At 33.7% G+C, this 15132-nt stretch overlaps 2 protein-coding genes across 3 annotated transcripts; one reads left to right on the plus strand and one right to left on the minus strand.

Annotated features, from left to right (window-relative positions):
• The first annotated feature begins 780 nt into the window (after positions 1 to 780).
• Positions 781 to 3764, plus strand: LOC112766176 (uncharacterized). Its single transcript, XM_025812052.3, has 8 exons — positions 781 to 939; positions 1037 to 1124; positions 1549 to 1728; positions 1818 to 2000; positions 2099 to 2272; positions 2370 to 2521; positions 2651 to 2777; positions 3431 to 3764. The coding sequence occupies exons 1-8, from the start codon at positions 797 to 799 to the stop codon at positions 3440 to 3442; spliced, it is 1059 nt and encodes a 352-aa protein (XP_025667837.2). The 5' UTR covers positions 781 to 796; the 3' UTR covers positions 3443 to 3764.
• A 1186-nt stretch (positions 3765 to 4950) lies between these two features.
• Positions 4951 to 10366, minus strand: LOC112766478 (protein CLT2, chloroplastic). Of its 2 annotated transcripts, none has more exons than XM_025812375.2 (10): positions 9902 to 10366; positions 9193 to 9338; positions 8705 to 8742; positions 7697 to 7812; positions 7137 to 7236; positions 7013 to 7048; positions 6832 to 6882; positions 6198 to 6321; positions 5608 to 5733; positions 4951 to 5462 (listed from the first exon to the last, which is right to left on the minus strand). In XM_025812375.2, exons 1-10 carry the CDS (start codon positions 10270 to 10272, stop codon positions 5305 to 5307), a joined length of 1266 nt encoding a protein of 421 aa, XP_025668160.1. In that variant the 5' UTR covers positions 10273 to 10366; the 3' UTR covers positions 4951 to 5304. The 2 variants fall into 2 exon arrangements, with proteins under 2 accessions (XP_025668160.1, XP_025668161.1); XM_025812376.2 differs by having other exon boundaries at positions 6832 to 6879; positions 9902 to 10361.
• Between the last annotated feature and the right edge of the window lie 4766 nt (positions 10367 to 15132).

The raw sequence follows: 15132 nt of genomic DNA on the forward strand, positions 1-15132 counted from the left end.
TTACTATAACCCTACATGACAGATCCATATAATTTCAAAGCATACTTTTTCCTCTAAATAAAATTGTTAATTGCACCTTGAGGAATGGAAATTGGAAAGAGAAAGGATGTTGCATTTCGTAAATATGACACAGCATGTTTGGGGTCATAGTGTAAGAACAAAATATTTCACCAACAGTTAAAAAGATAAGTTGGACAAGATAAGTTGGATATGGAGGTGGAAAAAAGTTAGACGATCTGTCTTGATCTGGTCTATTATAAAAGCTATATAATTTTAGACTCTTTTAAAAGTTTAATATGTTAATAGGCCAAACTCAAATTTTTTAATTAGTTTTATTGGTCTGTTAGGCTTACCTGAACAAATTAAAAAATAATTAAATATATAAATAATTTTTTATTATTAATAAAATTATGAGATATTTTAAATTTATTATATTTTATTATAAATATTTTTTGTATATTTTAAATATTTTAAAAGATTAAAAATACTTATAAATATTAAATATGACATATTATATATAAATATTTTTATTAAAAAATAAATTTTTTAAATAATATTTTTATTTTTGTAAAAAAAAATTATCAAACCTTTTAACAAGTTTTAAGTTAGAACAGGCTGAATAACAAGTCAAGTCTAATACTTTATAAAGAGTTTATAACAAATTATAGACCAGACTCAAACCAATTAACTACATGAAATAAAGCCTCGCCTTGCCCGCCTTGTTTCCAATCCTAGTAGGACCACCGCAAAACTCTCCCTTTTTTTTTATTTAAATTTTTAATTTAATTTTAAAGATATGACCAAAAACAAAAAACAGAAAAATAGAAAATTGAAAACCCTTGCTAAGCCCCTGTCTCTGGTTTCCATACTCATCCGCCACACCCTCTCTCTCTCTCTCTCAAGCATGGAGAACGCTGCAAACGATGATGCAAATCAAAAGTAAGTTCTCTCCTCCTTTTTTTCTTCTCCGTACGATGCAATCGATCTCTCTATTGTTCTACATAATAACGACTTCGTTGACTCGTTGTGGTTTCAGAGAAGCTCCTCATCTTGTTGCGTTGTTGAAAGAAATGAAGGAAGGACTCGACACCGTGAATCGCAAAATCCAATCCTTAACTGCCAAGGTTCCATTCATATGGAATATTCACTCCATTAATTTTGCTCAAAAATATATACTGAATTTTATTTTATAGCACTTAGTTAACTATCCAAAGTAACTTGCTATCAAGGACACACCCAACACATGATACAGTAGTCAATATTGATAGTTTTGACTTATATAAATGCTTCACTTTTGTATAAATCTTGAAAATATAAACACATATATCCGGTGTTTCAGTGTTTGTGTGTTGTCATTGTATAAATTCAGTATGTCCGCGTGTCCATGCCGGTGTTGTTACCGGTGTTTCATGGGTAATTTGATGATACTTTACTGCATTGGTAGCGAGTACTCTTTAATACATTTAGTAGATATGTTAATGGGAAAAACAAGTAATTTGATGTACAACTTTAATTCTTCTGTTTTCGCCATGTTTGGATATGTATCAGGTGAAAGAGGATCAATATCCTACAGCAGATGGGTTCAGTTATCTTGAAGCTAAAAATTTGCTGCTTTTGAACTATTGCCAATCCCTTGTTTACTACTTGTTGCGCAAGGCGAAGGGGTTTTCAATAGAAGAACATCCAGTTATTAGAAGCATTGTAGAGATAAGATTATTTTTAGAAAAGGTCTGGTTTTATATATCTCTTTCTCCTTTGTATATTTAATATTGTAATGCTTACATTTTAGGAGTTTGACATCTTTGTTTCTGTTGCAGATTCGGCCAATTGACAAAAAACAACAATACCAAATTCAGAAACTCATGAAAGTTGGTGAAAATGCCACTAGAAGTGAGATTCCAAGTGAGAAGGAGGGGGTTGCATCTGATAAGGCTGAGGATGTGTCAAAGTATCGCCCGAATCCTGACATGCTTGTTAGCAAATCGGATTTAGCAGCTCAGGTGAGCGGGTAAAATTGTTGATTTGATATGCTGAAGGATGACAATATGATGCCAACGACTTGCATTTTTTTCCCTAATAACTTGATTCTTGAATGCAGGATGGTGATGATGTATATCGTCCTCCGAGATTCGCCCCTGCTTCCATGGAGCTAGAGAGAACTTCAAAGCAAGAAAGGAATGCCTTGAGAAGGGAAAAAGAGATTTTGAAACAAGCTAAGCAAAGTCATTTTATCAGGGAATTGATGGATGATATGGATGAAAGACCTGAGGAGGTGATCCCATGTTGTGATGGTTTTCCCTTGCTATTGATCGTAATGAATTAATGAGTTACATAGTGATTTTTTCTTTCCGGGCTGCTTACTTTCACAGGTAAGAGAATTTGAGGGAAATAGTAAAGAAGTTGATAGATATATTGCCAAGATGGATGAGCGTGCTCAGCAAGAGGAAGAGTTGTTCACTCGTGTTCCTCTAACAAGACAGGAGAGGAAGAGAGAGAAATACTTGAAGAAATCAAGAAATGGGTATGATGAATGTTAGGATTAGGAATGCTTGCCAGATTTTTCTGCTGTCTTCATTGAATGTTTATGCATGCGTTTTCATTTATGTACATGTTTTTTCCCTACTTAGAATCTGTTTCTATTCTGTACCAGGATGCAAGGTCTTACAGAAAGTTTCTTTGATGAAATTAAGTCATTACCCTTTGAAAATAAAGGTGGTGAGGATATAATGGGCTCCAGTAAGGGTGGCAGCAGAAATGGGAAGCTAAAGAAGCGAAAGGCATGTACTTTTAATACTTTGAAATTGTTTTTCAAACTTTATAAAACTAATAAACATATAGAATTTTATTTCAGTTGAACTCCGGTGGTTGTAGTTCATCTATGCTATTTCATCACAGTCCCAATTATATTTGACATTCACTTGTGTTGCGTTTGGAAGAGAGACAGAGACTAAAAGATAGAGACTGAGAGACAGAGACTAAATTAAGTATCTATATTGTGTTTGGTGTAAAATGTATTGGATTGAGTTATATCTTAGTATCATATTTGGTTTAAGATAAATATGTACATTGAGGGGTAGATTTGGAATTTGAAAAGTTCAATGAGAGTATTTTTGGAAAAAAAATGTTAAAAAAGTTTCAGTTTTCATTCGTAAAAATTTTAGTTCCATGTGTCTTCACTTTTTTGAGGTACTAAAGGGACTGAAATTGTGTCCTAGAACTGAAAATCACCAAACACAATACTCAGTCCCAGTCCCATTCCCAGGAAACAAACGTAGCCTTGTAGATACCTTATATATTACCTCAATCCCCCGCCTTTTTCCATTTATCTACTATGTCAGATTTGGTGGAGTTATCCCAATTACAATTTAATATGTTGAATTTTAGTATTGTGCTGTTACTATTTGACTAACAATTTTATGCTTCCTTGCAGAGGAGACATTGAATAAACAACAAAAGGCACACGTCCTAAACAAAACTGCTATCTGGGAATTGGAAAAAGTAATTCTAGTTTCAACGTAAAGGAATCTATGGCGGAAAGAGCTGGTCTTGGAGAATTTTTCTTCTTTTAGTTTGATTATTTTGTTTCAGATGAGGGAGTGGAGCTGTGTTCAAAGTGGGGTTAGATTTTAGTATTCCGTACTCCTTTGTTGTAATTCTTATCATCATCGTCATCATCTTTATCTAAATTGAAAGGTAGGATTGGATACTTAGTTTATTGGGAGAGTCAATAGACTGCAACAGAAATGAAATGAGTGTTTCTTTTATTTTTTATTTTTTTTTGCTATTATTGATTTGCGATCAAATTTGGAACTTAGCATGAATTTGACTGTGGACCTACCGCATTATATTTCCAGGACTGGTGGAGTATTCTATGCTTTTAGACATCATATGTGATCCCTGACCAAAAAAAAAAAAAAGACATCATATGTGATGTTTTGCCATTTGCATTAGTCCATGGGCTAACATGGGGTCACCACTTTGTTTAGCATCGAATAAGTTGTCATCATCAAGATTCAAGATTATTAAACTGACATAACAAAATGGATTATTAAACCCTCAAATTAAGAGTTTTACAAAGTTTAGGTTTTTAAATCAAACTTGTGAGTAAATTCAACGAATTTATTATTTGATTAATTGAGTTTTATAATTCAAGCTTATTTAAATTCTACTAGTTCAAGTGAATTTGCGACTAAACTTTAACGAATTTATTAGTTCAATTTTATAATATAATAAATTCCACTTATTGTAAGTTAATTTTGGTAACTTTATTTGTCATATTAAAAGTCTACTAAGGAAAGATATTGTATATAAATTGATCATCCTTGATCTCAAATAAAAAAAGTTACAGAAAAAAAAAAAGGTTAAAAGTATCTATTAGTTACATGACGACATAATATATATATTACGTTGTTTATACTTTATACTAATAGCACATGTTAAGTATGGAAGACATGAACAAAAGAGAAAATGATAATGCAAAAAAAAAAAAAAAGGAGAAAATTATCTTTTTCATTTGAGAGAACAAACACAAGTATATGGAGGCTTTAATCATGAATGCACTTTGTAAAAGAACATGCCCAACGATAATTTTATGGTCAGGAATCCAACTTCATACACCGAAAAGAAACACAAAAATTAATATTTTTGTATTTTATTTAGTGATAATTTAAATATAAGATATAATAAATAATAAAAAATATAATTTACCTTATTTTTTCTTTCACATCAAATTTAGAAAAAAAATAAAATGGTAAAAAATGTTATTATAAAAAATTAATAGTGACAATACAAGAGAAAAAAATTGTGTTTCTGTCCAATATCTCTGTAAAATATATTAATTCAATGTTCTATGACACTATTTCTGTCCATATTTTATTTACTAAATACGATTTTGTGTTTTTATATTCGTGTCTCAATATTCTGTGCTTGTGAACAAGGCAACCATAGTGATAGACTTAAAACACTTTTCTTTTCTGTTAAATGTATACTTCCGGAGCTTATGTGGCATATGTAACTTAACTATTCAACAAAAGACTACAATGAAAAAATGATCCAATCGCTTAGACAAATTAAAGACAGTGAAGAGAAATAGAAATTGAACTGATCTACCTCACTCTCTAATCAGAATCTAAAAAATAATACTAGTAAAAAATACTGTACATGAGTACACGTACAATTGGACAAAGTCAATAAATACATTTCACCAAGATAGATTGCCTCAAGACTGATAGATGAGTGAGTAGATAGGCTGCTTGGTAGTTTGGGAGTTACTTCTCAGCAATGGTTTTGTGGAACGGATGTGCTTCAATCAGATTTAGTACTATTCTTGGCAGGTCTGGTTGTGTCATACAGATAAAGACCAGATACAAGGATGGCGCAGCCAACTACAAAAACTGGGCTCAGGCTTGTTCCCTCGGGAAGATAAGGCAACGGAAGGGAAAGAATGATGACGGAAATCGGCACTGCAAATCATAACCAAACATGAGCTAAATATGTTCAAAAAAGAAATCAAGATGTCCACAAGACAGGCAACAAATTTTATTGGAATGTTATGCAATGCTAAAGTAACTAATTAGTAGAATTCAGAGAGAGAAAGAGAGCATCTACCTGATAACATTACCATAAGAGAAGCAACAACTGCAGAGGAGGTTTTTACCACGTTAAGCAACGATATATTGAATGCCAAGTTGGTAACTATATAAAGCAGGGGAAGCCAGGGAGCACCGTCACAGCCTACGACATGATGAACGAAAGTGGCCAAATTACAACTTGGGACAAGAAAGTTTCGAACAAACTATTAACGGGAAAGAAGAGCTTATAGATTCTCATTTTGATTGATTGGATGTAATGAAAGTCATCAGGGTTTATTGCCACCAAGCTCTCTTTTTTTATCTAGATTGGGCATATTTAAGAAATTCTGATCTGAAACATTTAAAACTATGATTCCACCATATAGGGTAGGTTATAAAATTATGATATGAAACTTGGTGAACCACATTGCAGTTGGAGATCCTAACATCAGAATCCCATGTTTTCGGTGAGATTTAAGTCACACAACGTGAAATTGGAATGTAGACGATAATACGAATGCACCCTAAAAAATGCCATGCTCATAATACATAATCTGATAGTGTTCTAAAAGCTAGATGATGTGGCAAGGCATGTACATCAATTCCGGTCAATGTATTAGAGCTTACTTGATTTATGAGTTCCAAGGTTCAGAAAGCAACCAGCTCCACTTTTAAGATACGAAGGAAGTTGAACGAATGGTATGCCTTTCAAGTTAGAAAGTAAAGGTAGAAAAAGAAGTACAAACAGAGCCTACAATATATACCAGAATCCAATCATAAATATACCTCAAGTTCTAGGTAATAAACATAAAAAGTCCAAAAGTAAACTTGAAATGCCAATAAAATAGTGTTATGGACTCAAACTCAATGCAAACTGAAAACCTAATAGATTTTTCATGCAAGATATTAAATTCTCATTTGTGATCCATAAGATAGTGAAATCAAACATCGAGTATAAGCCATATAATTTTTCATCATGAAATTTCAGATAACCTTACCTCATGGTGTAACTATTGAAATTATAGGGGATGAATTGAAAAGAAGCAATAGAATATTAAACTAATGGTCCTATTCACATTAATATTTTATTTCGAGTAGCAACTAGGGAAAGCATATGGTCCAATAAACCAAAAATAGTAATGAGAAACTACAAAGTTATTTTGGTATTCTAAAAGCCAAATGTATGGATTTTGAAAGGTACGGTAGGTAACTGCAATTCATATTGCATTTAAATCATCTCTAGTACTACAGCAAGTTATACCTGAAAGCCAGATCCAAAAGAATTGACAACAAATATATCTAGCGACTTCTGCTGCAGGTGAACAAGTCATATACGTCAAATCATGCCCATACATGAAAATATGAAATGCCAACTGAAGACAAGGTCAACTGATCTTAAAATTGCACCCCCCCCCCCCTTCTCCCCAAATAATAATAATTACCTTCAATTGAATGGCATTATCAATGAAAACAGACTCCTGCCAAACATGAAATGTAAAGACTATTACAAGTTAGCCCGAAAAAAAAAAAAAAAAAAAAAAAAAACACAACTACTTATGAGTGAACCTTGATTACTGAAGCCGCAGCTTGAAAAGCACTAGAAATAATCATCAATGCTGGCCAAAAGAACTCAACTTCAGAGAGCATCTGACCCGTGTTTGAGCCACTGTAATTAGGGGAGACAAAAGATCAGATGGAGCCCACTTCATTTGAAGTGAAAGCAGAATTACACATCAGAGTCTAGGCACTAACTGCACAAGATTTGTATCCCAATAACCAGAATCCAAAGACAACAATTATTGCAGCTATTAACTGGAAAGCATACACAAACTGATCTCAAGTAATTCATTAATTTTTTTAACTGGGAAGGGGGATCAGAAACCTCTGATATTTTGAGAAGAATATCATTCGTGAAAGCTCATTCACTAACCAATTATGCAGGATCTGAAATTTGAAGAAGACAAATTCTGATGTGCCCAAATGAAAACAAGCCATTCCCACATGAACTATTAATAACAAATATACATAAACTCATTTGACCTAGATGCTGAACTCGACACAAGAAAATGAATATGGAGTGTACTGATCAGAAAATTGTATTTGTCCACATATACAAGTCAAAATACCTTGTAATAGACACCACAACTCCACTAGCTACAAGTAAACATCCAACCAATTGGTTGATTGAGTACTTTCTCCCCAAGAGAAGAACAGAAATCAATAGCTGCCAAACTAAAAAAGTCTGGAAAAAAAGAGAAAAAGATCATAAGCATGCTTTTTTTTTTTTTTAAATTTTACATGCATACAATAGATAAGTAATTTTTTTCCCCAAGAAAGTGTAAAAGTGATAAGATTTCACTACTATTACCCCTCTCCCCTACCCCCCCCCCCCCCCACCCCCTCCCCCCTTTCTCTCCCAACAAGATGCAGACAATATAGAAAAAATAAAATTGGATGAATGATAAAAAGCAATAAGAAATGAACAATATCCCATCCATTAAAATACTCAAATGACATGAATGAAAAATATTGAAAGGAGATGCATATCAAATATTGCCTGGCCATCAGGAACAAGACATGCTAATGGTCAAATCCAAGCATATTGCCAAGACATGCTGCACTATGTTTTATAATAACAGCCTCCAAGCATATTGTCAAGACACGATTGCTACTGTGCTACACGCTACAGTTGCTACTGTTATGCAGACTTATGATGATAAAATGGTTTAGGTATAATGCCATCAAAGTGAGACACAGAACAGAATAAATAAAAATGTGAGGTGCTAGTTGTGTTAAAGTATTTTCGAATACGGAAGAAAGAGTACGAAAAATAACACCATTTCTTATTAGGAAGAAGCTAAAGCGCATTTAGGAGTATTGGTTTCAAAGATGCTACAAGTTGATCAACATCAAATTCTCTTGCATAATGTCATTGGTAACGCTAACATTTAGAAGGTTATGTAATTGATAAATGCAACTAATGGAAGCAAATTGAAATTTTCCAAAATGAAGCCCCAGAAAATGCCTGACAAATGAGAATGTCAAAATAAACTTCACAGATGTATAAAACCAAGGGCCGATGTATTCTGTCACCCTCTTTCTTTGATGACAAGAGCTAGTTAAATATTTAATACCTGACTCAATACGGGTATGACTGGTCCAGGAAGTACAGCTGCAGAACGTAACCAACATTCAATACATAAATATCGAGGCAAACATGTAGGCAGTAAGGCTATGCTTGTCGATTGTTTCATTACCAACAGCAACAAGTCACTTACTCCCTAGTCCCTAGTCCCTACTACTAAAAGTGACATAACCATAGTTGTGCAGCTTAAATCTATTCAGCATACTATTTAGATACCCAATTAAGACAATTTAAATAGACATGTTGCCTATAATAGTTAGATATCAACAAAGCAAGCTTATCCTCAAAAAAGATACATAGTTGTGCAGCTTAAATCTATTCAGCATACTATTTAGATACCCAATTAAGAAAATTTAAACAGACATGTTGCCTATAATAGTTAGATATCAACAAAGCAAGCTTATCCTCAAAAAAGATACAAGACTGTAAAATTAAACCTGAAAAAAAATAAATAAAAAGAAGGATCAGAATGAGTACCTGCAGCAAACATTCCAGTGGCCACACCCAAAGCTTCAAGAAACCCAATGGCCAGAAAGCGAAGTTTCGGAATGGCTAGCATCTCATCACTTACAATACCTGCCCTATATCTGATATACAATATGCTAAAATACACAACCACATACCTGCATACATGACACAGATACAACAAACCACAGTTATTCTGAAGAAATTAATTCTGATATACTACCAATCAATTGAGACTTGTTTTATATGCATGAATTTTTGACATAAAAGTAATGCTATGTCCTTTTTTATACATTATAAGAAAACACTGTTACTCCACTCTCAACTAATAACACTTCTGTTTCATGTGAATAATGATTGGATGAGGGCAAAATATTATTTCTATACCAATCATCTATCAGACACAACATTGTTTAACCCAAAAGACCAAACCATTATAATATGTGTGGACACTGGACACCCACTTTATCATCAAATTTTTAGCACGGTCCCACTCCAGTTCTCAAATCCTTATAACCTTTTTTTACCCTTATATTTTATTACTTGGCCTTTGAATGATCAAACAACATTATATATATAACTCTAAAGAGACATACATAAACCCCAAAAGTAAAATTAATAACGAAAACAGAATTTTGGCAGTGAAAAGTAGCAAATGAAAATGCAAAAACAGCAACAGAGGAGCGACACTAAATTGAAAGCGAGAAATAATAGCGTTTACCCAAATGTTGTGAACTGGGCAAGGAAAAAGGGGTAATCTTTCATGGGAACGAGAGCAAGCTTATAAAGCACACGATTAGCCACCGCCAATGTAACAGTTAGAGCAGCGGAACTGAACAAAACGAAATTCGTCGCACTTGATGAAGATGGTGAAGGATCATCGGTTGAGGACGAAGCTCGAATCTTGTGGCGATTGTTGTTGTTGGTGGTGGTTCTTGTTCTATTTGAGTGAGAGAATTTGAGGGGAAGCGGTTGAGAATTTGATGACATTGGTAACAGAAGTTGAAGCTTTGGTGTGTTGAGTTGTACGGATGATGAAGAAGGAGGGAAGAAGAAGAAGGAATGAAACGACGACGTTAAAGAATGCGTCATGGCGTTTTTGCGGAGAGAAATGAAATGCCAACGGTAATGGAACGTTCTTACTTCTCTCAGTTCTTGCTTTCAGCTTTGATTCCAACAAGGAAGGAATAAATAAGGTACTGTAAAATAAATAAAGAAGAGGTAATAAAATAAAGTATAAATAAAAAAATACTACTATCATATTTATTAATATTGTTATATTACTATAAAGATAATATATTAATATTATATTAGTAGTATATAAAAAAAAAAATAAAGAAGTGCTTTATTGTATAAGAAAGAGAGAGAATATTTGTTATTAATATTACTGTACGTACCATACTCTCTATTTATACATGTATAGGGTTCATATTTTCAACTTTTATTAAATGTAAATTTTTTTTTGATAATATGAATACCGAGTCATCTATGATATTAATGGGCATCCATATCTTTTGTGTTTATCCCAACACTCCCCTTTGGATGACCATTTAGGATTATTGTATCGTTAAAATCTTACTAAAGAAAAATTCAATGGAAAAAAAAAAAACCTTAATGAAGGAAAAAGAGTAAAATATCCTTTGTGATGGAACTGTCTCATTAAAAACCTTGTAAAAAAAATCCAATGGAAAAAAAATCTGACTAAGGAAAAAAGAGTCTCCCACTCTTGTGGACATCATTTAATGTCTCGAAATCGGCGTATCCCAATCTCATGTACCAATCTTTCAAAGAAAAATTTTGGGAGTGACTTTGTGAATAAATCTGCTAGATTGTCACTTGAGTGGATCTGTTGGACATCAATTGTCCCTTGATTTTGAAGATCATGAGTGAAGAAGAATTTGGGAGAAATATGCTTTGTTCTATCACCTTTGATATATCCGCCTTTAAGTTGAGCAATACATGCTGTATTATCTTCAAACAGAACAGTTGGAGCTATCTTATGGTCAATCAGTCCACATGATGACAGAATATATTGGATCAAACTTCTGAGCCAAAAACACTCGCGACTAGCTTCATGTATCGCGAGTATTTCAGCATGATTAGAGGAGGTTGCTGCTATCGTCTGTTTCGTGGACCTCCATGATATAGCTGTACCACCATATGTGAACAGGTATCCTGTTTGAGATCTCCCTTTGTGTGGATCAGACAAGTATCAAACATCTGCATAGCCAACTAGTTGTGACTTGGATCCATAGGATAAAACAATCCCATATCAACCGTTCTATGAAAATATCGAAAGATTTGTTTGACTCCACTCCAAGGTCTTCTGGTTGGAGAGGAACTATATCTTGCTAGTAAATTCACAGCAAATGATATATCGGGTCGTGTATTATTAGCAAGATACATTAGCGCTCCAATGACACTAAGATATGGTACTTCAGGACCAAGGATATCTTCATTCTCTTCTTTAGGATGGAATTGATCATTTTCCACATTCAAAGATCTTACGATTATTGGGTACTTAATGGATGTGACTTATCCATATAAAACCTTTTCAAGATCTTCTCTGTGTATGATGTTTGATGAATAAATATCCCATTTTTTATATGCTTGATCTGCTTGTCAAGACAAAATTTAGTCCTTCCAAGATCTTTTATCTCAAACTCTTCTTTTAGAGTTTTTATAATTGTTGGAATTTCTTCAGGAGTTCCAATGATATTTAAATCATCAACGTACACAGCAATTATTATGAATCCAGACGCAGATTTCTTTATGAAAACACATGGACAGATATCATCATTCTTATATCCGTTTTTGGCCAGATACTCAGTAAGACGATTATACCACATTCGTCCAGATTGCTTCAGACCGTATAAAGATATTTGCAAGTTAACTGAGTATAATCCCTGTGAATATTCATTGGATGGTTTAGATGTCTTTAGTCCTTCAGGGACTTTCATATAGATATCTCGATCAAATGAGCCGTATAAGTAGGCTGTTACCACATCCATTAAATGCATATGCAGTTTATGGTATGCAGATAAACTGACCAAATAACGCAATGTTATCGCATCCACTACAGGGGAATACGTTTCTTCATAATCTATACCGGGCCTTTGTAAAAAACCTTGTGCCACAAGTCGGACTTTGTAGCGCACAACTTCATTTATCTCATTTCGTTTTCTCACAAATACCCACCGGTATCCAACAGGTTTTACATCTTCTGGTGTACGGACTACAGGTCCAAAGACTTCACGTTTTGCAAGTGAGTCTAATTCAGCCTTCATGCCTTCTTCCCATTTTGGCCAATCATTTCTTTGTCGACATTCTTCGACTGATCTTGGCTTAAGATCCTTACTTTCATGCATGATATTTAATGCCACATTATATGCAAATATTTCATTGACGATTGTCTTATTTCGGTCCCATTTCTCTCCTGTAAAGACATAATTTATTGAGATCTCGTCATTTTCACAATTTTCATGTACCTGAACGTCTTCTGGCGTTAAAACTATATCAGAATTTTGGACAACTGCAGGTGTCTTTACTATGTCTTTTCCAACAGGAATAGTATTTACCTCTTTTCTCTTTCGAGGAGTTTTGTCTTTGGAACCGACAGGCCTACCACGCTTCTGGTGTGAATTTACTTCAGTGGCTATTTGTCCGACTGAGACATCAATTTGAATTGGGGTATTTTTCGTTGGTATATAAGATTTGGTTATCCTCTTTGTATCGGAAAATTTATCAGGCAATTCATTTGCTATTCTTTGCAAATGTATAATCTTTTGAACTTCTAGTTCACATTGCCCTGATCGATGATCTAAATGCATTAACGATGATGCATTCTAATTTAGTTCATTTTCAGGAAGCTTATTCTCTCTCCTTAATGTTGGAAATTTTGATTCATCAAAATGACAATTCGCAAACCGGGCTTTAAATACATCTCCAATTTGTATCTCAAGATACCTCACTATAGAGGGAGAATCATATCCAACATATATCCCCAATTTTTTTTGGGTCCCATTTTGGTGCGATTAGGTAGTGCGATGGGAACATATATCGCACACCCAAATATTCTTAAATAGGAAACATTTGACTGCTGGCCAAAAGCTAATTGCATAGGAGAGAACTGATGGTAACTCGTTGGCCTCAAACGAATAAGTACTGCAACATGTAAAATAGCATGCCTCCAAACCGAGGTTGTGAGATTTGTTCTCATAAGTAAGGGTCTAGCAATTAATTGGAGACATTTAATAAGTGATTATGCTAACCCATTTTGTGTGTGAACATAAGCTGCTGGATGTTTAACACTTATTCCATTAGCCATACAATAAGCATCAAAAGCTTAGAAAGTAAATTCACCAGCATTATCAAGACGAATTGCTTTGATTGGATTTTCTGGAAATTGTGCTTTTAATCGAATAATTTGAGCCAGTAATCTCGCAAACGCCAGGTTGCGAGAAGACAATAAGCACACATGAGACCATCTCGAAGATGCGTCTATTAGGACCATAAAATATCTAAAAGATCCACACGGTGGATGAATAAGTCCACATATATCTCCTTGAATCCTTTATAGGAATTCAGGGACACAAATCCAATCTTTACTGGTGATGACCTTAAAATTAACTTCCCTTGAGAACATGCAGCACAACAAAATTCACTAGATTTAAGAATCTTCTGGTTCTTTAGTGAATGTCCATGGAAGTTTTCAATAATTCTCCGCATCATGGTTGTTCCCGGATGACCCAATCGGTCGTGCCAAGTTATGAATTTATTTGGGCTAGTAAACTTCTGGTTTGCAGTGGCATATGATTCAATTGCACTAATCTTGGTATAATATAACCCAGATGAAAGTGAGGGCAACTTTTCTAATATAACCCTTTTATTTGAATCATGAGTTGTGATACATAAGTACTCATGACTTCCCTCATTCATAGTCTCAATATGATATCCATTTCGGCGAATATCTTTAAAACTCAACAAGTTTCTTAGAGACTTGATAGACAATAGTGCATTATTTATTATGAATTTTGTTCCTCCGCGAAACAAAATTATAGCTCTTCCGGAGCCTTCAATCACATTGCCTGAGCCAATAATAGTATTAACATATTCTTCTTTTGGCACAAGATGGGTAAAATATATATCACTTTTGAGAATAGTGTGCGAACTTGCACTATCCGCAAGGCATACATCTTCATTATATATCCTTGTCATTTTCTTCAAAGACAAATAATAATAATAAAATGAGTAGTATGCACGGTTAAATTGAATATTTGATCAGAATTATTTTTCTAAGAAACACTGCACATAAAAATAATGTCATATACTAAAATTTTATTTTAAAACTTGACACATTTAATGATTTCAAAATTCATGAACATTAATATTTCATTATTTATATACATCACATCTGAAACTTAAATAAAACTTAACAATAAGTTCTTTACATTATTTATTTACATAGATACTTAACAATCCCACATATTAAGAGTAAATAGCCAAAATCATCCCTGAAAGATATCCCGATCTCCATTTTGGTCCTCGAAAGAAAAAGTTAATCGAAATCGTCCCTGAAAGATACACGATTGGTCATGTTAGTCCTTCCGTCAGTTGGATGATGACGTGGGGGCTAATGCCACGTGTCACAAGATGATTGGTTGACGTGTCAGCTCAGTGACACCTGGCATGTCACGTGTCAGGTCAGTGACACGCGTGTCAGTTGACATGTAAAAAAGTTATTTATAATTAAAATAGTCCTTGAAAGTTCAAACGTAAGTCATTTTCATCCCTGAAATTTTAAAAATTAATCAAATTAGGCCTTATATAATTTTTTTATTTTTTCTTGATAATATTAAATTTAAAATATTTTTTATACTACTAATTTTAATAGAAATGTAATTGACAATCAAAAAATTAGTAATTGTATCTTTTCTTCTTAAAAATGTTTTC

This window comes from Arachis hypogaea, chromosome 17 (assembly GCF_003086295.3).
Source record: "Arachis hypogaea cultivar Tifrunner chromosome 17, arahy.Tifrunner.gnm2.J5K5, whole genome shotgun sequence".
In the NCBI taxonomy this organism is placed as follows: domain Eukaryota; kingdom Viridiplantae; phylum Streptophyta; class Magnoliopsida; order Fabales; family Fabaceae; genus Arachis; species Arachis hypogaea.